General features: G+C 61.1%; 4 protein-coding genes across 7 annotated transcripts; 2 read left to right on the top strand and 2 right to left on the bottom strand.

Moving 5' to 3' along the window:
- Positions 1-1,299: 1,299 nt before the first annotated feature.
- On the bottom strand, positions 1,300-3,335 carry LOC135989835 (cobalamin binding intrinsic factor-like). Its single transcript, XM_065636898.1, has 9 exons — positions 3,266-3,335; positions 2,953-3,132; positions 2,712-2,855; positions 2,478-2,621; positions 2,234-2,409; positions 1,920-2,151; positions 1,680-1,818; positions 1,487-1,605; positions 1,300-1,406 (listed from the first exon to the last, which is right to left on the bottom strand). The coding sequence occupies exons 1-9, from the start codon at positions 3,333-3,335 to the stop codon at positions 1,300-1,302; spliced, it is 1,311 nt and encodes a 436-aa protein (XP_065492970.1).
- Positions 3,336-4,894: 1,559 nt separating this feature from the next.
- On the top strand, positions 4,895-6,612 carry MRPL16 (mitochondrial ribosomal protein L16). Its single transcript, XM_065636244.1, has 4 exons — positions 4,895-4,975; positions 5,420-5,485; positions 5,598-5,746; positions 6,083-6,612. The coding sequence occupies exons 1-4, from the start codon at positions 4,933-4,935 to the stop codon at positions 6,566-6,568; spliced, it is 744 nt and encodes a 247-aa protein (XP_065492316.1). The 5' UTR covers positions 4,895-4,932; the 3' UTR covers positions 6,569-6,612.
- Positions 6,613-7,084: 472 nt separating this feature from the next.
- Positions 7,085-15,113, bottom strand: STX3 (syntaxin 3). Of its 3 annotated transcripts, none has more exons than XM_065635849.1 (10): positions 14,876-15,113; positions 13,242-13,322; positions 13,049-13,148; positions 12,882-12,956; positions 12,684-12,751; positions 11,334-11,442; positions 10,885-10,958; positions 10,669-10,803; positions 9,543-9,653; positions 7,085-7,162 (listed from the first exon to the last, which is right to left on the bottom strand). In XM_065635849.1, the coding sequence occupies exons 1-10, from the start codon at positions 14,903-14,905 to the stop codon at positions 7,085-7,087; spliced, it is 861 nt and encodes a 286-aa protein (XP_065491921.1). In that variant the 5' UTR covers positions 14,906-15,113. The 3 variants fall into 3 exon arrangements, with proteins under 3 accessions (XP_065491921.1, XP_065491922.1, XP_065491920.1); XM_065635850.1 differs by having other exon boundaries at positions 13,242-13,316; XM_065635848.1 differs by lacking the exon at positions 7,085-7,162 and adding an exon at positions 7,925-8,284.
- A 1,227-nt stretch (positions 15,114-16,340) lies between these two features.
- PATL1 (PAT1 homolog 1, processing body mRNA decay factor) lies at positions 16,341-24,903 on the top strand. Of its 2 annotated transcripts, none has more exons than XM_065635719.1 (19): positions 16,341-16,420; positions 16,673-16,784; positions 16,877-17,088; positions 17,173-17,247; positions 17,925-18,119; positions 18,212-18,313; positions 18,429-18,518; positions 18,618-18,823; positions 18,899-18,988; positions 19,125-19,308; positions 20,635-20,758; positions 20,868-20,965; positions 21,049-21,108; positions 21,811-21,959; positions 22,654-22,813; positions 23,446-23,601; positions 23,777-23,868; positions 23,943-24,092; positions 24,188-24,903. In XM_065635719.1, the coding sequence occupies exons 1-19, from the start codon at positions 16,406-16,408 to the stop codon at positions 24,207-24,209; spliced, it is 2,292 nt and encodes a 763-aa protein (XP_065491791.1). In that variant the 5' UTR covers positions 16,341-16,405; the 3' UTR covers positions 24,210-24,903. The 2 variants fall into 2 exon arrangements, with proteins under 2 accessions (XP_065491791.1, XP_065491790.1); XM_065635718.1 differs by having other exon boundaries at positions 17,170-17,247.
- The last annotated feature ends 94 nt before the right edge of the window (positions 24,904-24,997 follow it).

Genomic DNA, 24,997 nt, shown 5'->3' with positions numbered 1-24,997 from the left:
AGAGCCATCTGTAGCATAAACCTCTGTGTGTGTGTGTGTGTGTCTGAGGTGGCTCCTTGGGAGGTGTTTAAAATACACAGGGGTGAGACTCTTAAGGACATGGGTTAGTGACAGTGTTGGGTTAATGGCTGGACTTGATCTTGAGGGTCTTTTCCACCCAAAGCGGTTCTGCAGGAACATGGCACAGCGCAGGGGAGGGGGCAGCAGCCTGGGTCAATTTTGTGGCCCTTACATTAAGAAAGCCCTTGAGGTGCTGGAGCGAGTTGAGAGAAGGGAACGGAGCTGGTGAGGGGCTGGAGCACAAGGGTGATGGGAGCGGCTGAGGGAGCTGGGGGTTCAGCTGGAGAACAGGAGCTGAGGGGAGACCTTCTGATCTCTGACCTGCCTGAAAGGGGCTTGGAGCCAGGGGGGGTCGGGCTCTGCTCCCCAGGAACAAGCGCCAGGACCAGAGGAAACGGCCTCAAGTTGCGCCAGGGGAGGTTGAGGTTGGATCTGGGGACCAATTTCTTCCCCAAAGGGCTGTGGGGCATTGGAACAGGCTGCCCAGGGCAGTGCTGGGGTCGCCATCCCTGGAGGGGTTGGACAGACGGAGATGAGGTTCCCAGGGACATGGGTGGTTTAATGGTTGGACTTGATGATCTTGAGAGGCTTTTCTAACCAAAATGATTCTATGGTTCTAAGGTCAGGTGTGACTCCAGTGGTCTGTCTCCCTCTTGCACTCCCTGGTACTCCTCACCCTCCTCACCTCCTCCTGGAGCTCCGTCACTAAGAGGAGGAGTTCCGCTCCCTGGGCACAGCTCCCGCAGCTGTGTCCCTGCTGACATCTGGTATCGCTGTCAGAGCAGGGCACACCTTGCAGCTGCACACCTGGGTTCCAGGTGTCACTATTAGTTCTGGGAGAGCAAAGCCCAGCAGAATTGCCCCCCATAGTGTCCCTCCACAATGTCACCCCCAGGCCCCCACTCCATGACAGGCAGGGGTCCCCACCAGGCAGGACCCCCCAAGTCCCCGTGTCCCATCAAGACCTTCGACAGGACTTTCCCCCAAGGGAAGGGTACAACCCAAGGCTTGCCCCAACCCCTGCTGAGGCCCCATCCACACCAAGGGGTCTGAGCCCTGTGTCAAAGACTCACAGAATCATTTTGATTGGAAAAGACCCTCAGGATCACCAAGTCCAACCGTTACCCCACCCCTGGCACTACCCCATGTCTCTGAGAACCTGATCCCTGTGCCTGTTCAACCCTTCCCGAGGTGCTGCAGCCTCAGACACACACACATACACACACACAGAGGTTTGTGCTACAAATAGCTCTTTATTCCCTCCATGGTGGTCCCTCCGTAGTTTGGGTAGGTGGTGAAGTTGGCCTGGATGTGCTCCCCGTCCCGCGGCTTGTAGGTGCCAACCCCTGCAGTGGAGGGACGGGGTGAGGTTGGGGTACCATGGCCCCCATCATGGCCGCCCATGTCCCCCACCCCAGCTGCCCACCTTCCTGGAGGGGGACCCCACCGCTGAGGAACTCCCAGTAGGTCCTTTGGTCCAGGTCAGCGGCCAGCCCGTGGATGGAGATCACCATAGGCCCCCAGAACGTCTGCTTTGTCTGGAACCTGCCAGGGACACGGGTGGGCTCAGGGATGGGTTGGGGGATGCCATAAACCCCCCCCAACCTCCCAGTTGTCACCTAAAGATGTCGGGATCCTTCTCCTGTGCTGCCTGCAGCACCCGGAGCAGCACGGAGCCGGCCGGGACCTGCACCGTGGTGGTGTAGCTGAAGGGTGTTCCCTGCAGCGTGTTGGTGATGGTGTAGTGAACCTCGATGTCTGTTGGGAGGGGGGAGAGGCAGGATGGGCACCCGCCACGGTGCCGCGGGACACAGAGGTCCGGGAGCATCGTCCCTGCAGGGTCTGGGAGGCAGCCCTACTTCTGTGATCCCCGGCTGTACCCAGCTTTGGGGACAGGGACGGCTCTGGGTTTGGGGACATACCGGTGGTACAGTTCAGGTCAGCCGCATCCAGGTAGGACCTGCCCACCAGGGGAGGCAGGACCTGGGCAATGGCCATGGGCAGGCGGTAGTCATGGCTGTAAACCATGTTGCAGGCTTGGGTCGAGTTCCACTCCCGCAGGGCGTAAAACTCCTGAGTTGACTCCAGTGCCTGCAGAGGGGACAGGAGGTGGCACCAGCAGCCCCGGGAGCAGGACTTGGCAGCTGCAGGGGCACAGCCAGTCACCCCATACCTGCAGGGCCAGCCCCATGCTGTAAATGTTCCCGATCATGCCGCCACTCTTCTCTTGCTCGTCAAGGAAGCCATTGGTCACGTTGTGCAGTGCTTCCCGCAGCAGCTCCTGCAGATCCTGCAGGTCCGTATGTCCGTACGTGCACGTCATGGCCAGCGCCGCCACGGCACGGGTGTCTGCGGGATCCCAGTGTCACCACCAAGGTGGCAGAGAGGGGACACAGCGGGCTGGAGGGGTCCCTTACCCACGGAGAGGTGGCTGTCAGGGCTCAGCACCTGCTTGGCCAGGAGCGCGGATGCCACTTGGTAGCCACCGGCCCCGGCCAGGCACAAGGCCAGGGCGTCCAGGCTGACGCTGTACAGGGTGGTTTTGGGGATCCCGTCCACCACTGCAAAGCCAAGTGTGGTGAGTTGAGGGGTGAGCAGGGTGGGGGACACCTCCCTGGACACCCCAAGCCCTCCCTCCCGTCCCCTCATACCCAGCCTGGCCACCTCCTCATCTGTTTTCTGCTGCAGGACCTGGACCAGGTTGATGGTCTTTCCCAAGGCTTGGACATGCCGAGGGTCCTTGCAGGAGGAGAGGAGGGACAGCACATACAGAGCCACCTTCCCCGACGTCATGTCTGTGGGGACAAGAGAGAAGCCGGGGTGCGTGGGGGGCCAGGAACTCAAGAGAACGGGTGGTGTAATGTCAGGGGGGAAGCCCCCTCCCCTCCCTACCTTTTTGGGCTCTTGTCACAGCCTCTTCCTTTATCCGCTGGAGCAGCCACTTGTGGGTGTAATTCCAGGTGGCCTCAACCAAGTTCAAGGCCAGCAGGATGCTGGGGTTTGGCATCTCATTCACCTTGACCGAGTCCTCCATGCGCTGCACCAGCTCAGAAACCAGCTGCTGTGAGGCGTCTGGGAGGAGAGACGGGACAGACACCCCACGGTCACTCGCAGTGGGAGGTCACTGGAGGTGTCCCCTCCACACAGCCCCTTGCAGAGCCACCCGTCCCCGCCTCAGTCCCTCCCCAGGAGGGCTGGCACTCACTGCAGCCCTTTGCGGCCGTGCCGCCAGCCAGGGCCAGCAGGACCCCGATGCCAAAAGCTACGCTGAGCATCCTCATGTCCTCAGGTCTGTTCAGGCCACCAAAGCCCTGTGGACACTGGATTCTCCGTGCATCCTCTCTGCTTTTATCTTTTCTCGGTGCCCGTCTCTTATTCACCCATCTGCCACACTCCACCCTCTGACTATAGTCAACCCAAAAGAATTTGAAGACCAAAAGCCATCACGAGCGTGAATTAATGAAGGAAACGTCCCGTTGAACTGGTTTGATATCCTGCTGCGGGAAGGACACCAACACCCACCTCCGGGATGACGGGAAGGTGCTGGCTGGTGCTCACGGATTTTAGGAAGGTTTTGGAGCCTGTTCCTCACAGCGTCCTTCTGGACGAGGCGTGCAGCTGCGTGATGAGCAGGAACAGGGTGACAAACCAGCTGGACGCGGCTCAAAGCGGTGGTGGGAACGGGGCTGCAGCTGACTGGAAACCAGTCCCTGCGGTTGATGCCAAACTGGGAGGTGCTGGTGACTCTGTGGAGGGACAAGAGCCCCGCAGAGGGATCTGCCTGGCTGTGCCTCAGTTTCCCCAGAGGCTCTGCAGCGCCCCAAGGACACACTTGTCACCCTGTGTGCGGGGACCAGCGTGGTTTTGGGGTGAGGAGGGCAGAATATGACCAGAGATTGACTGCCCCCAGCTTCTCCATCACCCCCCAGGCAGGGACAGGGACCAGGAGCAGGGCTGGGACAAGGGCCCTTGTTTTGGCCCCGGGAGGAGGAGACGAGCCCCAGGTGGGTGCGAGGGGGTGGGTGACGACCCTGGCCCAGGTGTTAAAGCCATGGGGGAGGCAGCTCCTCCTCTTCCTCCCCCTGCACGATGAAGGCTCTTGGGGGAAGGTGTTTTCTGCTCTTTTTTGTCACCGCAGCCTGGGCACGGGATGCCTGGGGTAAGGGGTTGGGGCTGGGGGGGCTGGATTTGGAGCGAGGGGAGCCCCAGGGTGGCTCCTGCATCTCCCCCACGTCCCCATGGGGACCCTTCAGCGGCCACATCAGTGCCCTGGGGTGACAGCATGAAGTGGCTCAACCCCCAGTGCCACCTCCTTCCCTGTCCCTAAAGCTGTAAATGCTAAAGTGGGGGGATTTTGGGTGGACACTGGTGCTGGGGGCAGGCTGGGGGTCCCCGGCGAGCTGGCTCAGGCTCCCTCTCCTCCCTGCACCGCAGTCTCGGTGACATGTGGCCACACGTGGCTCTCGGTGACGGTGCCATCCAGCCTCCCGGGGAGCCCGGTGACCGATGGGGCTGTTTTGGGGTTGGCACCAACGAGCCACAGGACGGGGAGCACCTCCGGGCCATCTTCAGCACCTGCTGAAGCCACCCAGAGACCACTCTGGAGTCAACAAAGAGCCATTTGTAGCACAAACCTCTGTGTGTGTGTGTTGAACAGACACAGAGATGAGGTTCTCAGGGACAAGGGGCAGTGCCAGGGGTGGGGAAACGGTTGGACTCGATGATCTCGAGTGGCTTTTCCACCCAAAATGACCCTGTGCTTCTGTAACTCCAACCCCGGGCTCCGCGTTTCCCGGGAGCGCTGCGGGGACGGACCCGGACCGGATGTGTCCCCGCCATGGCGGCCCCTGGCGGGCACTTCCGGCCGGGGCGATGCGGCCATGGCGGCTCCCGCTGCAGCTCCGGCCCGGGGCAGGTCAGGGCAGCCCGGGCAGCGCTTGGCGGGGGGAGCCTTCCCCGGGGGGAGCGTGTCCGAGCGCCGGGGTCCCGGCGGGGAACGGGGGGCGGCGAGGGGGAGCTCCGGTGTCGGGGGCGTCCGCATTACGGGTCGGCTTTGGTGGCCGTGGGGGGACACTGGGAGCCAGGGGGGGACATTGGGATCCGTGGGGGGACATTGGGATCCGTGGGGGAACATTGGGAGCCGGGGGTGGACACTGGGAGCTGTGGGAGGACATTGGGATCCGTGGGGGGACATTGAGATCCATGGGGGGACATTGGGATCCGTGGGGGGACGTTGGGATCTGTGTCGGGATGCCGCAGTCCGGGGGGGACACTGGTACCTGAGGGGGGTCCGTCCCTACGCTACCCGGGGATCGGCGCCCCCCTGGTTCCCCGCACTGACCCCCGCTCTGTCCCCCAGGTCCCGGTGGTGTCACTGTCCCCCGGGCCGGACTCAAGAAGTTGGTGATACCCCCGGACTACAGCGGTAAGAGGGAGAACCCCCCGCCAGGATGGCAGGGACACCCCCCGATCTGCCGCCACCCCCACAGCGGGGTGTCCTGGGCTCCGTGACCCCCCCCACACATGTCCCTCCGCAGGTGTCACCATCCCGGAGAGGACGAAGCTGAAGTTCATGGACAAGGTCCCGGCGGTGCCCAAGGTCAAACGGGAGCCCCGACAGCTGCGTGATATCCGTGGCCCTTCCCGGGAGGCCACCGAGTTCACCCAGGGCCAGTACGGGATCCTGGTGAGCGAGTGGTTATGAGGGGGACCTGGAGAGGGGGACAGGCGTGGGGACCCCCCTGCCTGGCGCTGAGCCTTCCCCTGGGCGGCGAAGCCACCAAATAAAGCAGTGAGCGGAGGGGACCGGTGACAAACCAGCTCCGAAAAGCTGAATTGAGTGAGGCTCACGGCACATACCTCAGTTTCCCCAGCGAGGGGATAAGGAATGTAATACCGAGCTTAAAATGGAAAGGTGGCTCTGAGACGTCCCCAAAAAGCACATGTGACGCCAGGGAAACAGGACAGGGGACCCTTTGTCCCTCTGTCGGTCCCTGAAGAGCCCCGTCCTTCCCCTCCACAGGCTTTGGGGGGTGGCTACCTCCACTGGGGCCACTTCGAGATGATCCGCTTGACTATCGGCCGCAACATGAACACCAAAACCATGTTTGCCATCTGGCGGGTGCCAGCCCCCTACAAACCGGTGACGCGGAAGAGCTTGGGCCACCGCATGGGAGGTGGCAAAGGCCCCATTGACCACTATGTGACAGCAGTGAAGACGGGGCGCTTGGTGGTGGAAATCGGCGGGCGCTGCGAGTTCGAGGAGGTGAAACCTTTCCTCACGCAAGTGGCCAAAAAACTGCCCTTCCCCGCTGTCCCCATCAGCCGTGACGGCCTCGAGCAGCTGCGGCGCGAGGAGGAGGAGAAGAAGCTCAACAACCAAAACCCTTGGACTTTCGAGCGCATCATCACTGCCAACATGCTGGGGATGCGCCGGTACCTCAGCCCCTACGACGTGAAGTTCCAGGGACGTTACTGGGGGAAATTCTTCCTAAAACACCGGGTGTAACGAGCAGTGAGGCTGGGAGCTGCGTTAATTAAACCTCACAAGAACCTGTGTTGATCGTCTTGGTTTTTTGGAGGTGCAAAGACAGGGCTGGGAGCATCCCAGAGGTGACGGAACCCCTGTCCATGACACAGCACCTCAGAGCAGAGTGTGGGGGATCTCTTTATTCGGGAGGAAGGCTCCGGCGTGGGTGGCGAGGCAGAGAAATCGTAGAATCACCGAACCATAGAGTCATTTTGGTTGGAAGAGATCCTCAAAATCGTCCGGGCAGGAGGGGGAAAGGCCACCTGTAACAGGGACAAAGATGAGGATGAGGAGGGGGATGTGGCTGTCTCAGTCCCTCCCCAATGTGTCCCCTGGGGACACCCCTTCTACACCGGCACCTTTGGCAGGTCCAAGGGGAGTGAATCCCACCCAGCGTGGCCCAAACCTGCCCCCCGGGTGTGGGGCGGCACTGGGGACCCCAGTGTCACCCTCCCACCATGTCCCTTGTCACCTGGAGGGCAGCGGGGGGCGGACTCAGGCGAAGATGCTCCCGATGCTGGAAGCCAGGATGACGGCGAGGATGATGCAGCAGATCATGATCATGATCTTCTTCTGCCAGGGGAGAGAGGGGATGTGAGGCAGGGGAGGGGGACAAGGGACAGGGGCTGGGGGACAGGGGCTGGGGAGGGGGGAAAAGGGACAAAGGACGGGCTGGGGAGGGTGGACAAGGGACAGGGGCCGGGCAGAGGGAATAGGGGCTGGGGATGGAGGGCAGGGGCTGGGGAAAGGGACAGGGGCTGGGGAGGGTGGACAAGGGACAGGGGCTGGGGACAAGGGACAGGGGCTGGTGGGGCAGGTGTGAGCTGGCCCTGTGCAGCACCGCAACGTGGCTGTGCCTGTGTCCCCTTGGCCAAGGGGACATGTCCCTGTCACCGTGACTTACCCAAAATCACAGGGGAAGGCGGTTTGTCCCCTGTCACCTCTCCACCCTGAGGGATGGTGTCACTACAGGCCCTGAGAACCTTGGCCAAAGCCACCAGCGCAGCCGCGATGTCACAACCATCATGAGCTGAGCTGTGCTCAGCCCCCCCGTGTCGGGTGTCTGGGGGTGCCAGCACCCCGCTTGTCCCCATTTGTCCCCAGTTTCACCTTGTCCATGGAGTGGAGAGGCGCAGGGTGGGCAGCAGCCGGGATTTTATTGTAGCGGGGATTAAATAACCAAATAACCGCGATGGCCACATCCTCCCCCCCGGGGGACATGCCAGCCTCGTACATCACAGCCAGAAGGGGACAAGGTCCCTGGTGGTTCTGTTTGTGGGGACAGCAAATTGTGGCCAGAGCCACCAGCAGTTGCTGGTGCCACCAAATGCCCTGTCCTGACCGTATTCCCATCCCTTATCCCCATGGGACATCCACGCAGGTGACCAGGTCACCTTGTCCCCTCTCGCAGGGGATGTGGCACCAGCTGCCACATCCCTGCGGTGTCACCGTGCCACCGTGGCCCCTTCCAAAAGATAGGGGGCACAAGGGAAATAAATAGAGTCCTGTCGCCTTCCAGCAGGGGACACAAGGAACAGAGCCTGGGGACCGGCAGGACAGCAGGGGACAGTCGGTCGGGGGACAGCATCTGGTGACAGGAGGACAGCCAGTGCGGGGGGGACGCAGGGAGAGGAGGGGACTGAGCCTCGGTGCCAGGGGGGGTCCCACAAGGTGACGTCGCCGCTGGGACAGTGTCTGGAGGAGGGAAAAGGGAAGATGTCACCCCACCCAGGCAGAGGGGACAGCGGAGAGGGGGACAAGGGACTGTGGGGGGGTTGGGAGAGACACGCGGCTGAAATCCAGACCCCTCCCAGCACTGCGGATCCCTGAGCATCACAGAGCCTGCAGACCCAAGGCCACCGTCCCTGTCCAGTGTCCCCAAGGTCCCCGTGTCCCCACAGGGGGGTTCCCCTGCCCCCCCTGACACTTACAGGCCACAGCCCCCGCCTCGGGGGGGCGTTATTTCTTTTTTAGCCCCAGGGAAAGGCCGATGATGAGCGCAACTGTCCCCAGCGCGAGCAGCGCTACCGCCACCAAAACCAGCATCTTCTGGAGGGGACGAGAGAGGACACGGGGGGGTTGGTGACACCTGCCCGGTGTATGGGGGGGACAGGGGACAGAGGTGGGCACAGAGGAGCCCAGAAGAGCCAGAGACGCTGCAGACCCAGGGGCTGAGCCCCCACCAGCTCATCACACCTGAGGGTAGGAGGGGGCTCAGGGCTGGGGCTGGTGCGGGGGGGACAGGGAGGGACAGAGCTGACAGCCCCATGGAGGTGACAAGGGAGGAGCAAGGGACCAGCTGGGGTGACCGGTGGTCACTGGGGGCAGGTGGGAGCTGTTGGGGGCAGCTGGGGGACAGAAGGGGTGGGTTGGGGACACAAGGGGTGGCTGGGGGACACTGGGAGCAGGTGGGAGCCATTTGGGACATCTGTGGGACATGAGGGGTGGCTGGGGGACACAAAGGGGGTCTCAGGGCCACTGGAGGATATGGGGAGATACTGGGGGCACTGGGAGATGTGACGGCATGCTGAGGGACAAGAGGGGGACACTGGGGGTGGCTTTGGGATTCTGGGGGCTATGGAGGGGACACTGGGGGACACGAGGAGTGGCTGAGGGACACAAGCGGTGGCTGGGGACATGAGGAGGTCTCAGGGCCACTGGAGGATATGGGAGGGTACTGGGAGCACTGGGAGATGTGATAGAACGTTTAGGGACAAGAAGGGGACACTGTGGGTGGCTTTGGGATGCTGGCAGCTATGGAGGGGACACAAGGGGTGGGTGAGGGACACAAGAGGTGGCTTGGGGACACAAGAGGGTCTCAGAGCCACTGGAGGATCCAGAAAGATACTGGGGGCACTGGGAGATGTGAAGGGGACATTGAGGTACCTTTGGGATGCTGGGGGCTACAGAGGGGACACTGGGGGACACTAGGGAACATGTCAGTCCATCTCACCCTCCTGGCCTCACTTTGGTACTTCACAGCCTTTTTGGTGTCGGCCACGGCCCGTTCCACGAAGCCGACGGACTGGTCCATGTTGTTTTCGATGCGGTCGATCATGGATCCCTACGGGGTGCAGGGGGACACAAGGACAGAGAGGGACAGAGAGAGTGGCCGGGGCCACCACGGTGTGGGGTGCCTCTCTGTGTCCCTCCTCCTAGGTCCCCACAGGCTTGGGTGCTGTGGTCCTGTCCCATGGGGACCTGTCACCACCCAGCCCTGTGTGGCTCCATGCCTGGGTGCCCCTGCACATGTCCCGGTGCCACCTTGAGTGGCCCCGTGCAGCCTGTGTCACCCTGTGTCCCCAGGGGTCCCTGTGCTTCCCTGCCTGCCATTTTCTGTGTGGCTTCATGCCCAGGTCCCCTACTTGTCCCCTTGTACATGTCCCTGCTTGTCCCCATGCACAGGTCCCTGGCTGTTCCCATACACAGGTCACTGTTTGTCCCCATTCATCCTCATTCCCAGGTCCCTGGTTGTCCCCATGCACAGGTCCCTGGCTGTTCCCATACACAGGTCACTGTTTGTCCCCATTCATCCTCATTCCCAGGTCCCTGGTTGTCCCCATGCACAGGTCCCTGGCTGTCCCCATACACAGGTCACTGTTTGTCCCCATTCATCCTCATTCCCAGGTCCCTGGTTGTCCCCATGCACAGGTCCCTGGCTGTCCCCATACACAGGTCACTGTTTGTCCCCATTCATCCTCATTCCCAGGTCCTCGGTTGTCCCCATGCACAGGTCCCTGGCTGTTCCCATACCCAGGTCACTGTTTGTCCCCATTCATCCTCATTCCCAGGTCCCTGGTTGTCCCCATGCACAGGTCCCTGGCTGTCCCCATACACAGGTCACTGTTTGTCCCCATTCATCCTCATTCCCAGGTCCCTGGTTGTCCCCATGGCCAGGTCCCTGGCTGTCCCCGTGCACATGCCCCTGGTTATCCCCATGCAGCCCTTGCACAGGTCCCTGGTTGTCCCTATTCATCCTCAAGCTCTGGTCCCTGTTTGTCCCCATGCCCAGTTCCCTGGTGATCCCCATGCCTAGGTCCCCATCTGTCCCCAGTCCATGTCCCCATCTGTCCCCACACCTGGTTCTCCACCAGCATGGCGATGTCCACGAACATGTCGTGCAGCTCCTTGATGCTGCTCTCCAGCCGGACGATGTCCTTGTGCCGCCCCTCGATCTCACTCAGCGCCTGCTTCGAGATCTGCGAGTCCATGATCTGCAACACAGCGGGGCGGGGGCCGTCAGAGGGGGGTGTCCTTGTCCCCATGTCCCCTCCCGGTCCCCGCTGGGTGCTCACCCCTGAGGTGAAGATCGAGGGGTTCCCGCTCTCCAGCATCTCCTCCAGCTCCTCGTCCGTCGTGTTCTTGCCGGCTGCGGGTGGGGCTGGTGGTGGGAACAAGCCCCGCCCACTCCATGGAAGGGGCGGAGCCCATAGGACCTGACTCCACCCACTTTAGCAAAGGGGCGGGGTCTTTAGCACCCAGCTCCGCCCATTTTACCAAAAAGAAGGGGTCTGTAGGGGCTGGCTCCACCCACTTTGCCAAAGGGGCGGGGTCTGTATGCCCAAGCTCCACCCACTTTGCCAAAGGGGCTGGGTCTGTATTATCAAGCTCCGCCCACTCTGCCAATGTAATGGGTCTGTAGGGGCTGCCCCCACCCACTTCATGAAAGGGGCGGGGCCTACAGGAGCAGGCCACGCCCAGTTCTTCCCAAGGGGCGGGGCCTGAGGGGGCGGGGCGCACGCACTGATCTCGAGCTGGCGCTGGATCCGGCCCTTGCTGCGCTCCCGAAAGTCAACCTGCGCCTCGTTGTACTTGGTCATGACGTCAACGAACTTGCGGGACAGGACCGAGTGCTGGGGACAAGGACATGGGGCTGGGGACACCCTGGGCATGGCACACCCCTGGGGGACAGGACCAAGGATGGGGGACAGGGACAAGGACACAGGGCTGGGGACACCCCGGGCATGGCACACCCCTGGGGGACAGGACCAAGGACGGGGGATGGGGACAAGGACATGGGGCTGGGGACACCCCGGGCATGGCACACCCCTGGGGGACAGGACCAAGGACGGGGGATGGGGACAAGGACATGGGGCTGGGGACACCCCGGGCATGGCACACCCCTGGGGGACAGGACCAAGGACGGGGGATGGGGACAAGGACATGGGGCTGGGGACACCCCGGGCATGGCACACCCCTGGGGGACAGGACCAAGGATGGGGGACAGGGACAAAGACATGGGGCTGGGGACACCCCGGGCATGGCACACCCCTGGGGGACAGGACCAAGGATGGGGGACAGGGACAAGGACACAGGGCTGGGGACACCCCGGGCATGGCACACCCCTGGGGGACAGGACCAAGGACGGGGGACAGGGACAAGGACATGGGGCTGGGGACACCCCGGGCATGGCACACCCCTGGGGGACAGGACCCCATGCTGGGGATGGAGACAGGAACATGGGACACTCCAGACATGGCATGTCCCAGCCCCAGGGGACAGGACCCAGTGCTGAGGACAGGGATGGGCACATCGAAGACCCCAGGCATGGCATGTCCCCATGGGCCGTTTTCCCAGTGGACAAGAGCAATAACAGGGGTGTGAGCTGGGACATCCTGGGCATGGTAGCACCCTGGGCACAGCACGGCCTGGCCCCAGGGGACATGAGCAAGGACAGGGGTGTGACACTGGGGACACTCTCGGCATGGCACAGCCCCAGCCCAGGGGACAAGGTGACGTGCTGGGGATGGGGACAAGGAGTCAGACCAGTGACACTCTGGGCATGGCATGTCACCAGCCCCAGGAGACAGGGCAGGACAAGGTGCTGGGGCTGGGGACAGGGACATGAGACCCAGGGGACCCAGGAGATGGCATGTCTCAGCCCATGGGGGACAGGACAGCGTGTTGGCGATGGGACAGAAGGACACAAAGCTGGGGAGCACCCAGCCATGGTGCTGATGGGGACAGGGATGGGAGACCTGGGGACAACCAGGGCACCTCCAACCCATGGGGGACACGGTGGGACAGGGCGCTGAGGACATGGGGGTGCTGGGAGAGGACATCCCCGGTGGCAGGTCCTGGGGACAGGACTCACCTGGGATTTGCGTATCCGGAGGTCAGCGGAGGATCGTGCCTCGTCCTGCTCGATGTTCCTCTCCATGCCTGGCGAGAGCCGGACCCCAGCCCCTCAGACCCCATGGTCCCCATGTCCCCAGCACACCCCGCCCTTCCCGTGGGGACAAGCGGGACCCACGGGGCTGTGTGACACAGTGGTGGGGACATGGCCACTCACTCTTCAACTTGTTGCGGACACTGTTGGCCATTTTCTTGATTTCTGCCGTCAACTGCTCCAGGTCGTCTTTGGTCTCTGCGGGGTGACAACACGTGAGCTGGGGACATCCCGGAGACACCTCTGGGAAGGGGACACAGGGACAGGGGGGACGCAGCCACCGCACTCACTCTGCTCGGGGATGGGGGCTGAGAGGATGATGCTGTAGAGCTTCTTGGCCTCCTCCACGTTCTCAGAGATCTTGTCGATGTTTTGCCGCGTCTCCTCAATCTGGACAAGCCAGATGGGGGATGAGGACAAGGTGGGGACACAGGAGGGACTCCTGGACCCCCCAACTCTGTGTGTCCCCCCTGCTGCTGTCACCTCCGAGAAGAACTCGTCCATGAACGCTGTGTTGTCGATGGCGATCTCCAGCTCCTCGCTGTCATCGTCCGCCTCCTGCTTCTGTTGGGGGGACGACACAGCGCTCAGGGGGATCCCCAGGGATCACCCCAAGTGACATCAACCCCACGGGGTCAGCGCGGCCACCAGCTCTGCGGGGTCAGCGGGGGACGCAGCGGGAGGAGCCGTGGGGACATGGTGGCATGGGGGGGGACATCTGCAGCTGGAGGGGGGGACGAGCGCATCGCACATCTGGCCGGGGAATTAAGAGATTGCTGGGCTTGGCTGGAGGGAGGGGACAGGCACGGGGACAGGGACATGGTTTTGTGTCCCCAGCCTTCATCCTGTGCAGGTCTGAGCAGCGCTGGGGTTTGGGGGGGTCCATCACCCCAGTGTCTTGCCTGCCCCCCTCCATGGGCTCCCCACTCTGTCCCTTCCTGAGGTGTCACCCCCAGCCCCACCACCCCCCCTTGTCCCACTCAGCACCCCCAATGACCAACTGCGGTGTCCCTGGGGAGGGGGACAAGCCCCAGCACCCCCACCCCCCATCTTGTTACTGGAGTAAAAATAAAACTAATCCCTTCTCTCCCCCCCACAAGGGTTTTATCTGGTGGCTCCGTAATCCGCGCTAAATCCCCGCCAAGCCTCCTGCCGTGGCCACCCGCCCCACACTGGGGCTGGAGTGCAGGGTGGGGGGCTGCTAGGACCCCCCACCGGCTGGGGACCCCCCCGAGGTGGGGACCCCCCCGGGAGCTGGGGGGACAGTGGGGCCCCATGGCGGGGCGGGCAGAGGGAGGAGGAAGCAGCAATGGTGGCGGGGGGGTTGTGGGGCGCAGGATGGGGTGCTGGCCCCCTGGGGACCCCACATCGCTCCCGCCCCCCCGAGGGACAGATCCCCCCACCCCGCACAGCCCGGGGGGTGCTGGTGTGTCCCTGTGACCCCCATCTCCTTAACACGCCCACCCACTGCGCTGTGGGTCCCAGGGCACCCTGTCCCCATGGTGTCCCCATCCAACTTGGGGGGGCTCTAAGGGACCCCCCAGCCCTGTGATGTCCCCATCCAGCTTGGGGGGATTCTCAGGACCCCCCAGTCCTGTGGTGTCCCCATCCAGCTTGGCGGGGGGGTGTCAGGCTCCCCTGTCCCCATGACACCCCAGTCCACTGTGGGGTGGGGGCTCGGTGACATCCATCCCCATGATGTCCCCATCCAGTTTGGGGGGGCTCTCGGGGCCCTCCATGGTGTCCCTGTCCAACATGGGGGGGTCTCGGGGCCCCCCTGTCCCCATGACACCCCCATCCACCATGGGGTGAGTCCCAGGGCCCCCTGTCCCCATGGCATCCACCTCTGCGATGTCCCCATCCAGCTGGGTTTCAGGGACCCCCATCCCTGTGACACCCCCATCCACCGCAGTGAGGGGGTTTGGTGACATCCGTCCCCGTGATGTCCCCATCCACCACAGACCTGGGATTTGGGGACCCCCATTCCCACGACACTCCCATCCACCATGGGATGGGGTCTCAGGGACCCTCATCCTAGTGACACCCAGCTCCACTGGGGACCGCCACCACACCCCGAGGTGTCCCCTGTCCCCTCACCCTGCCTGGGGGTCACTCACCGCCTTGAGCTGCTCCAGCCGGTCCTTCATGGTGTCCCCAAGGGCTGGCGGGGCACGGGGGGGTCCCCGTCCTCGCCCACCACAGGGATGGGGGATGTCGCCCTCGGTCCTCCCTACATCCAGGCGAGGTGGCGGGTGGCCCTGTCCCTTGTCCCTGTCCCCGAGCCCGGGGCTGTCCCTGCGCTAATCCTCCGTGATGGGCACAAGGAAGGCGCCGAGGGGAGGGATGAGCTGGAGCCACCCTTCACCTGGGACACTTGGGGACACCGGCAACGGCTGTGGGTGCCCCCTGTCACCCTGGGAGGTGACAGTGAAGTGGGGACGGATGCAGGGTGGCCCCAGCTCGGAAGCGATGGGGAAGTTTGTCCCCACGAGTGTCATGTGCCAACAACGTGTCCTTCCCTGCTGAGGGTGGCTGCACTGGGGGACACAGCTGGGGATGGGGGACGTGGCTGGGGATGGGGGACACAGCTGGGGAGAGAAAACATAGCTGGGGGACACAACTAGGGATAAGGGTCACAGCTAGGGGACACAGCTGGGGATGGGGGACACAGCTGGGGAGAGAGAACATAGCTGGGGGACACAGCTGGGGATAAGGTCACAGCTGGGGGACACAGCTGGGGATGGGGGACACAGCTGGGGAGAGAGAACATAGCTGGGGGACACAACTAGGGATAAGGGTCACAGCTGGGGATGGGGGACACAGCTGGGGAGAGAGAACATAGCTGGGGGACACAGCTGGGGATAAGGTCACAGCTGGGGGACACAGCTGGGGATGGGGGACACAGCTGGGGACACAGCTACGGATAGCGGTCACAGCAGGTGGGTCACAGCTGGGGATAGGGGACAGCTGGGGGACATGGCTGTGGACAAGGGACGCAATTGGGGGGCATGTCTAAGGATGGGGCACATGGCTGGGGATAGAGGTCACAGCTGGGGGACACAGCTGGCAATAGGGGACACAACTGGGAGGAATGACTGGGGACTGGGGACATGCCTGGGGGACACGGGGTGTAGGGGACATGGCTGGGGGGACATGGCTATGTGTTACAGCTGGGGATAGGGGTCACAGCTGGGGAGGCACAGCTGGGGACACGGCAGGGACACAGCTGGAGGGACATGGCTGTGGATGGGGTGACAGCTGGGGGACATGGCCGTGAATAGGAGACACGGCATGGGGACAGAGCTGGGGGCACAGCTCCAGATGTGCCATGTGGCTGGGGACACGCTGGGATGGGGACAACGCTGCGACCGACGTGCCAACACCCGCGGGGAGAAAAGGGACCGCTGCCCCTTTAAGACCAGCCGGGGTTGGGGCGGCGCGGCGCCTTTAATTCCATAAGGAGGCGTGGCTAACACTTGACCACGCCCCCCCATTTCGCGCCTCGCTGCCGCGCATGCGCCTTCCCGCCGGAGGGGTGGGGGTGACGTCATGCGCCTGCGCCCGCGGCGGCGCATGCGCGGCGGGGCCCGGGACCGGAGCGGCCCGGACGGAGCCTGCGGGCGGGGGGCGCCGCCGCCTCCTCCGTCATGTTCCGGTACCAGGTCAGCGGGGAGGGGCGTCAAGTGGGGTCGGGGAGGCGGGGGGGGTGTCGCGGGCCGGGGTGGGGAGGGGGCGCGACGGGCCGGTTCCCGGCCCGTCGCGCCCCCTCCCCACCCCGGCCCGCGGCCTCCCCCCCCGTAGGCCTGAGGCCTGTGGTGGAACCGGGGCCTGTGGAAGACGGGGGGGGTCACTGTGGAGCTGTAATGCCCGTTCTGACCCCCACCGCCATTCCTCTCTCTCTCTTCCCCCCCCAGTCCCTGGAGGACTGTCCGCTGGACGAGGACGAAGACGCTTTCCAGGCCCTGGGGGAGGAGGATGAAGATATTGATCAGTTTAACGATGACACGTTTGGAGCCGGGGCTGTTGGTGAGTGAAACCCCTCCTGTATCCCCCCGCCCCGCCTCGCTGTTGCCCCCTTACCCCCTCAGACCGTGTCTCTCACCGCTGGTCCCTTCCAGATGACGACTGGCAGGAGGCACACGAGCGGCTGGCAGAGCTGGAGGAGAAACCAGCGGTGACCAGGGAGCAGGACGGAGCCGGTAACGAGGAGACGGATCTGTTGGGGGATCCCGAGGATGTGCTGGCGGAGCGGCTGACCAGGCTGGTCATCGACAGCGAGCTGGAGGACCCCGCCATCATGCAGGCCGTGCAGACCAGGGTCCCTGCGCAGGTGGGACTGGGGCTGGGTGGGTGCAGGACTTGGGGGTGTGGGGCCCGGTAGCTCCGTGCTGACTCCCGACTGGTTTTCCAGCAGCCTGGAGGGCTGAACTCCAGCATCTGGGACAGCTCGGCTGTCCTGCGGCGGATCCGGGGGCCGCTCCTCACTCAGGTGGGTGCTGGGGTGTGGCTGGCTTCCCTAATGTCCTCCCAAAACCCCTGCAGCAGCATGTTGGGCCCTGAGAGATGACGTGCTGGATTCCTGTGGGTTTATTGGTGCTGGGGAGCAGCCCCAGATCAGCCTGGGACTAGAGGGGGTTCTGCTGGTTGGGCTGGGTCTGGGTGGCCACTGTTTGGCTCCTTTGCAGACCCTCTAGACATCACCTCCTGTTCCCCCTCAGGGGCCAGAGAGCCGGGTGGGGAGTTCTCACAGATCCGTGGTCCCTGGCGATGTCTGAGAGACGTCAGCGCTCCCATCAGGGTGTGGGAATGTCAGCGCCTCCAGGCAGAGGATTTTTTTTGTTGCGGTTTAATTAAGAGTCAGGTTTTTAAGTGCAAGCGGAGCGCGTTATGCAGCCAACCCCTCCCAGCTCTGCAGGGCTGATGAGGGCTGGGAACCGAGTGTGCATGCGGCTGCGTGGCGGTGACACAGCTCCCACCCTGCTCTGTCACCACAAACGGGTGTCCTGCCAGTGACGTGTGCTCTGGGGGTCCCCGGGAACCCCCACCATCATGTGCAGGAATGCAGAGGAGACCTGGCAGGAGGAGGGATGTGGGTGTCACCTCCTGGGAATGTCCCCGGTGTCCCCATTATCCTGAGGGGACCTTTCTCTCCCCTCCTGCTCACAGGAGATGCCGTCGGTGTCTGTGCTGGACTATGCTCTGCCCCAGAGACCCCCCCAGCCTCGAGAAGAAGAGCGAGACCCCTCGGAGCGAGCGTTACCCCGCCGGTCCTCATCCCCCGTCATTGGGAGCCCCCCTGTCCGGGCTGTCCCCATCGGCACCCCACCCAAACAAGCTGCTGCCCCCAACTTCAACCAGCAGGTACCTTTCCCCCAGCCCTGCTCATGGCTCAACGGTTGCAGGTTTGTCCCTGGGGTACTAATGGGACGTCTGTGCCACTTCCCTCCCCCCAGATCCTGTGCCCAAAGCCCGTCCACATCCGAGCGGCCGTGCAGCAGCGTTATCCCCCTCCCTATGGTGACAGGATGTCCCCAAACCAGCTCTGCAACGTACCGGTACCCGCCGACCCCACACCCCTCCTGCTGTGGGCTGAATTTGGGGTCTCCAGCCTCCCCAGAACCCCCCCATCATCGGTGGTGACCCGGGTCCCTCTTTGTTGTTTTTCCCCAGAATTCCTCCCTCCTGGGCCACCCGTTCCCCCACAGCGTCTCTCCCGTCCTCACCCACCTGCAACGAGCACAGCTGCTTGGAGGAGCCCAGGTAGAAACCCTGCTTTGCTCCCTCCCAGCACCCCATGGGCAGGGATCCCCCTAGGTCTCCCCCCAGCTGATTCGGGGTGCCCCCTCTGTGCCCCCCCAGGCCGGCCGAATGTCCCCCAGCCAGTTTGCCCGGGTCTCCGGTCTGGTTGGGAACCCCCTCCCCTCCGTCAACCCCAAGTTACTCCAGGGCAGAGTTGGGCAGATGATGTCTCCGGCCAGTGGCTTTCGTGCCTTTTTTGGGGCTCCCCCCGCTCCGCCTCCCTCACAGCCCCTGCCGGGCCCTGGATCCCACCTGCAGAGCCTGAGGTGGGTGTTTTTCCCCCCAAAACCCCCTTCCCCACTCTCTGCCGCCACTTCTGAACCTTCCCGCCTCTTCCCCAGGCCGCAGCCCCAAATGTTTCGGCCGGACACGACCCACCTGCACCCCCAGCACCGCCGGCTACTGCACCAGCGGCAGCAGCAGAACCGAAAGTGAGTGTTGGTGACAGGGGAGGAGGGTGGCACGTCCCCTCCACTGCCAGGGGGGACACACCAGCCTGTGCCACTGCTCTCTGTCCCTTCCTGTAGCTCCGGTGTGCTCACGGGTGCCCTTCTTGCCTCCCGCCAGCCAACACCGGGGCCTCAACGGCTCGGTGGGGGACCGAGGGGGTCACCGGAGCGGTCACCAGGAGCAGGCGCGGAAAGACCCCTACGCCAACCTCATGCTGCAGCGGGAGAAGGACTGGGTGGCCAAAATCCAGATGATGCAGCTGCAGAGCACTGATCCCTACCTGGATGATTATTATTACCAGGTATTTGGGGGCCCAAACCCGCTCCTCTGCGGTGTCTTCCCGACGTGGCTTCTGTGCCGAGGGGTGTTGGGTGGGAAGTGGGTGATGGAGTCGAGGGTGATGTGGCAGAGGAAGCGTTTTGAGATTAAATCGTGAGGAATAAGGTGGAAGGATGCGGTGGGGTGAGTGTCCTGGGAAGGGGAGAGGGAGAGGGAAAGGGGAAAGGAAAGGGGAAAGGAAAAGAGAAGGGAAAGGAAAGGGGAAAGGGGAAAGGAAAAGGGAAGGGAAAGGGGAAAGGAAAGGGGAAAGGGAAAGGAAAGGGAAAGGAAAGGAAAAAGGAAGGAAAGGAAAAAGGAAATGGGGCAGCAGCAAGGGAAGAACTGTCTTCCTTTTCTCAGGTGAGATCTCCAGGGGTCACTGGAGATGCTGGGGGGATGCTGGGGGACACTGGAGATGCTGAGGGGGACAGTGGCAGGACGGATTTGGTGGCCGTGCATGACAGTGTTTGGATAAGACCACCAAGAATGGGCGACGGGGAAGCCACTGAGTGTAAAAACATCGGGAACAGCTACGTGAGGAGGAGGAGAGTCTGGCAGGGAGGTGAACTGGTTCCCAGTAGAGGAGAGGAACTGGTTCCCAGTAGAATAGAGGAACTGGTTCCCAGTAAAGGAGAGGAACTGGTGCAGCTGCAGCCAGGGTGTGAGCCAACAAAGCTTTGGTGTTGCACAAGAGGCTGAACGTTGGCCGGGAAAAGCGCGTGAGCAGTGGTGGGGGAGGCCCTGGCTACATGGTGCTGGCAGGGCAAGGCGGGCTAACTGGTGTGTACTGGGAGGGACTGGGAGCCAGGGAGCTTGCAGGGAGAGCGGATCCGTCATTTTGTTGAGAAAGAGGGGGCTGAGGGGGAACGTCGAGCACCAATCGTGAGGGATGATGAGAGGAGGATGCTGTTGTGTATTGGGGGAAGAACGGTGGTTTAACATGGTGCTGGTGGTGCTTGGAAGACCAGTAAGGGTTTAAAACGGTACTGGTGATGCTAGGAAGACCAGTAAAGGTTTTAAATGCCTTTGCTCATTTTGGGAAGACCAGTAAAGGTTTAAAATGGTGCTGATAAAAATGGGAAGACCAGTAAGGGTTTGAGATGGTGCTGGTGATGTTGGGAATACCAGTAAGGGTTTAAAATGGTTCTGGTGATGCTGGGAAGACCAGTAAAGGTTTAAAATGCTGCTGGTGACGCTGGGAAGACCAGTAAGCGCTGGGCAAGGGCCGGAGCACAGGCCGGGATGGGGGATGTGTCACATCCATCCTCCCCCAAGTGTTTTTTGGAGGGTCTCACCCTCTCCCCCTCAGAATTATTTCCAGAAGCTGGAGAAGTTGGCGGCGGCCGAGGAAGTTCAGGGCGACGGCCCCAAAAAGGAACGGACGAAACTCATCACCCCCCAGGTGGCCAAGCTGGAGCACACCTACAAGCCAGGTAACGGCTCCTCGCTCCCCACAGCCCCCCTGGGGGTGAAATAAAGGGGCGGTTGGACTCCAGCTGACCCTTTTTGCTTCTCCTTCCCCACCTCCACCCCTTCCTGCAGTGCAGTTCGAGGGTTCGCTTGGGAAACTCACCGTCTCCAGCGTCAACAACCCTCGGAAGATGATCGACGCGGTGGTGACATCCCGTGGGGAGGATGATGTGAGTTTTGGGGCTCTGTCCCCCCTTCCTGACTCCATGGAATCCCCCCCCTGCAGCTCTGACATCTTTTTCCTCCTTGGTAGGAGACGAAGGAGAAGCAGGTTCGGGATAAGAGACGGCAAACCCTCGTCACCATCGAGAAGGTGAGTTCGAGGTGGGGGAATCACAGCAAACTTTAAAAATCTGCTGTTAAAGAAATGTTCTTGACCTGTAGCGTAGTCTCAGACATCTTAAAAAAAATTAATCAAAACACAAAATAAAAGTTAATACATTGAAAGTTACAGCAAAGAAACAGTTGGGACAGGGTGCCTCTTAAACCAGAACAAAAGAGATTTGGGCTTTTAAACCCTCAAAATCTCCGCGCCACCTCTTCACATGCTGCCCATGCACCTTTGGTCCGGTAATTCTGGGTCTGGGTTTTTTTTTATTTTATTTTTATTGGATTCTCTTTTTCCATCCTTCAGGCAGCACCCAGGTCATGATAAGTTCATGATATACAGCCTGGAATTTCAGCGAGCCTGGCCCACTCGCACTATGTTTGGCTCCTTTTGCTAAAAATAGGTTATTCAAACAAAAAAATACAGTTAAAATAATAGAATTTAATTTAAAAGGTTGTTTGATTCAACTTATTCTGCAAAGCAGGTGGGCTGGGGTGAAGGAAGGGCCGGGGACACCACGACATGGTGTCGATTAATTCCTCTGGAAGTCAAACTGGGGACAAAGCGGCAACCGAGGATCGTGTTTATGGGATGGGGGGGTCCTGGATGGCAAAGGGGACAAAGTGGGCCTAGGGATGTCCCCGAGCAGGATTAGGGATCCCCACGGTGACGTTTGTCCTTCCGCAGACGTACAGTCTCCTCCTGGATGTGGAGGACTACGAGCGCCGCTACCTCCTGAGCCTGGAAGGCGACCGGCCGGCGCTGATGGGCGAGAGGAAGCAGAAAATCTGCGACATGTACGATAACCTGAGGGGGAAAGCGCCCGGGCAGGAGAGGTGAGCGGAGCTCCGAGGGCCCATGTGCACTCACACCTGCTAAAACTGGCTTTTCCAGGCTTTGTTTTCCAAAGAAGGGTTAGAATTGGCTCTTCCAGGGCTGCGTTTGGAGTGGAAATAACCATTTATTTCCTTTTTTCTGGCCATTTTCTCCATGCGATTACCTGCTGTGGTTATGATACTATAACAGCTTCGAACCCTGCAGCTCCAGGTGCCTGCTTTTAAGCCAGGCATATCCCCAGGTGCCTGCTTTTAAGCCTGGCTCATCTCCAGCTGCCTGGTTTTTAAGTCTATCCCATCACCACATGCCTAGTGTTAAGCCTGTCACATCTCCCGAGTGCCTGGTTTTAAGTCTTTCCTATCTCCAGGTGCCTGGTTTTAAGCCTGGCCCATCCCTGCGTGCCTGGTTTTAAGTGTCTCCTATCTCTGGGTGCCTGGTTTTAAGCTTGGCACATCCCCAGATGCCTGGTTTTAAGCCTGTCCCATCTCCAGATGCCTGATTTTAAGCCTGTCCCATCTCCAGGTACCTGGTTTTAAGCCTGTCACCCCTTGCCCTGACCCTCAGCTGGGCAGAATTTCAAGTTGGGGGTGTCGCTCCTGTGTTATTTTTCCCTCCCCAGGGGTATTTTTTGGGGTGGGGGGCGGTGTTTTGTGCCCGGTTTAAGCCTCAGCACCATTTCTTGCCCCTCCCCAGGCCCAGCGACGATCACTTCATGCAGATCATGTGCATCCGCAAAGGCAAACGCCTTGTCGCCCGCATTGTCCCCTTCTTGTCACCCGAACAAGCGGCCGACGTCCTCATGGCCACTGCCCGAAACCTGCCCTTCCTCATCAAAAAAGACGCTCAGGACGAGGTGAGATCCCCAACTCTGGAAGGTTTGGACCCAAATTTTCTCTTCTTAGCAGGGAAATAAGGCGTTTTGTGTTAAAAAATTGTTACTTCTGCCTCTCCTCGGCTGCTGGCAGGGGCCATTTCTCATTCCCGTCACTGTCACAGCGTCAGAATTTTGATAAATAATATTTTTTTTTAATAAGCCCAGCTCTTTTTTGAGCATTTTTTTTCCTCTGTGGGGAAAAACAACATTTTGTGATTTAGAAACGGTTGTTTCTGCCTCTCCTGGGCTGCTGGCAGGGTCCATCTTTCATCCCTGTCACTGTCACGGTGTCACCACAGAGGATTTTTGATAAATAATATAGTTTTTTGAATGAGCCCAGCTCTTTTGTGAGTATTTTTTTGACTCCAGAGACCCTTTTTTTAATATATATAACAAAAACACAGGTGTCTGCAAAATAAATCCCAGCTTATTTTGAGGAAAAATGAGGATTTAGGGAGGAACGAAGAAACTTGGGTGAATTCAAATCCGCTGCAGGGAGGTGGTAGGAACGTCGCACCCCAGCGTGGCGGGGGCTGGAAGCTTCTGTGGTGTTTCGTGGGGGTGCAGGGAAGCTTGTCACCTTTGTGTCACACCTCCTGTTCCCCGCCCAGGTGCTGCCCTGCCTGCTGAGACCCTTCTCGCACGTTCTGTACCACCTGCCCTTGGGGACGGTCACCAGCCTGGTGCAGCAGTTAACCAACCTACCTCAGAGAGGGGGGGCAACGGCCCCCCCCAACCCCCACCTCGCCGCCGTGCTCCAAAATAAGGTGCTGACCCCCCCACCAAGTGATGTGTGTGTGTCCCCCTCCTCATTTTGCTCCACCAAAAAAATGTTTGAAGGGGTGGAAGAAAAGCTCCCTGTCGCGTCAGGGTGACAGCGGTGGCTTGTGGCAGCCCCGGGGGGACGTTTTAACCACCCCCCCATATGTGTGTCCCCCCCAGTTTGGTCTGTCCCTCCTGTACTTGACCTTGAGCCGGGGGGAGGAACTGCAGAGCTCGGACACCAACGCGGAGCTGCTGCAGGACAACCAGTGGTGAGTCCTCACTCTGGGAGGGGGGTGCTGAATTAACGAAGAAAACCGGTTAATTAGTGTGTCGCCCCCCCCAGGACGGAGCTGATGCTCGTGGCCACTCGGGAGCTGCTGCGGATCCCGGCGGGGGCTCTGGCCAAACCAGTGGCCCCCCCCTCCAACCTGCTCGCCCTCTTCTCCCGCTACGTTGACCCCCAGAAGCTGAACCTGCTGGAGACAAAATTGCAGTAAGTGCCTCACCCGTTCCCCCAAAATGGGAGTGAAACAAGAGGGGTGGGGGCCCCACTGACCCCCCCCCCCCTTAATTTTTTCCCGGTCCCAGCTTAGTGCATGGGATCCGGTAGGACATCGCTGCCGCTGCGGAATGTTCCAGAAGATGGATTGGGGGGGGTAACAGGCGCTTCCCCCCCCCAACACCCAGCGTGGTGGGACGGCATGTCCCCCCCTCAGTGATCTGGTCTGGGGGGGGTTTGGCTGCTCCCCCCACCCTCCCAAAGTGCTGCATCCCCCCAAACGCTGCTGCTTCCCCCCACAACTGAGGAAGGTGTTGGGGGGGGGTCTGGGACAAGTCCCCCCCCCAGCACCCCCTCCCCAGCCCCCCCCCGAGCACTGAGGTTCCCCCCACGCCCCCACCCACACACACCTGTTTTTGCACATTTGCCTCTGTCTTCCCCAAAAATTCCTGCCTCCCTGCGGGGTCAGGCCCAGCAGCGCCGGGGGGGGCTCAGCCGGGTGGATTCTGCTGTTTCTGCTCCATGGGAATGTGCTGGGTGGGGGGGGGTAATTTTAATTAATTTTTTTTTTTTTTGGCTTTTAAAAAGAAGAAAAACCAAGAGATTTGCACATTTAGGGATTTTACAACCGGTAACTCCCTCCATGGCATTAACCAGCCCCGCCCCCCCCCTCGACTGATCAAGTGAAAAGTTCCTTTTTTTTTTTTTTTTTTCCCCTTCTTCCAGTTTTTGGTTCTGGCAAAATGAGAATTAAAAAAAAAAAAAAGTTTCTAAAAAATTTACATTTTTATAGGGGATTGTAAATAAAGATGAATTGTGTAATACTGCCGGGAATGCGGCCTCTCTTTTACCGGGGGGTGACACAGGGGACAGTCACCCCCCGGGGACCCCAAAACTCC

Source organism: Caloenas nicobarica, chromosome 5, assembly GCF_036013445.1.
Source record: "Caloenas nicobarica isolate bCalNic1 chromosome 5, bCalNic1.hap1, whole genome shotgun sequence".
NCBI lineage: Eukaryota > Metazoa > Chordata > Aves > Columbiformes > Columbidae > Caloenas > Caloenas nicobarica.
This window is presented reverse-complemented; position numbering and strand designations above follow the sequence as displayed.

What these genes read in the sequence shown, in the direction of transcription:
- LOC135989835 (XM_065636898.1), bottom strand. Translation starts at nt 3,335, where the DNA reads ATGCTCAGCGTAGCTTTTGGCATCGGGGTCCTGCTGGCCCTGGCTGGC. An exon ending in TGTGACAAGAGCCCAAAAAG is followed by an intron (nt 2,856 to 2,952) that starts GTAGGGAGGGGA and finishes TTGTCCCCACAG; the next exon opens with ACATGACGTCGGGGAAGGTG. An exon ending in TGGGGTCCCCCTCCAGGAAG is followed by an intron (nt 1,407 to 1,486) that starts GTGGGCAGCTGG and finishes CCTCCACTGCAG; the next exon opens with GGGTTGGCACCTACAAGCCG.
- MRPL16 (XM_065636244.1), top strand. Translation starts at nt 4,933, where the DNA reads ATGCGGCCATGGCGGCTCCCGCTGCAGCTCCGGCCCGGGGCAG. An exon ending in GATACCCCCGGACTACAGCG is followed by an intron (nt 5,486 to 5,597) that starts GTAAGAGGGAGA and finishes GTCCCTCCGCAG; the next exon opens with GTGTCACCATCCCGGAGAGG. An exon ending in AGGGCCAGTACGGGATCCTG is followed by an intron (nt 5,747 to 6,082) that starts GTGAGCGAGTGG and finishes TCCCCTCCACAG; the next exon opens with GCTTTGGGGGGTGGCTACCT.
- STX3 (XM_065635848.1), bottom strand. Translation starts at nt 14,905, where the DNA reads ATGAAGGACCGGCTGGAGCAGCTCAAGGCG. An exon ending in TGTCCGCAACAAGTTGAAGA is followed by an intron (nt 12,752 to 12,881) that starts GTGAGTGGCCAT and finishes GGCTCTCGCCAG; the next exon opens with GCATGGAGAGGAACATCGAG. An exon ending in ACCAAAGTGAGGCCAGGAGG is followed by an intron (nt 8,285 to 9,542) that starts GTGAGATGGACT and finishes TCCCTCCTCCAG; the next exon opens with ACACTGTCCCAGCGGCGACG.
- PATL1 (XM_065635718.1), top strand. An exon ending in CATCCCGTGGGGAGGATGAT is followed by an intron (nt 20,966 to 21,048) that starts GTGAGTTTTGGG and finishes CCTCCTTGGTAG; the next exon opens with GAGACGAAGGAGAAGCAGGT. An exon ending in CTGCTGCAGGACAACCAGTG is followed by an intron (nt 23,869 to 23,942) that starts GTGAGTCCTCAC and finishes CGCCCCCCCCAG; the next exon opens with GACGGAGCTGATGCTCGTGG.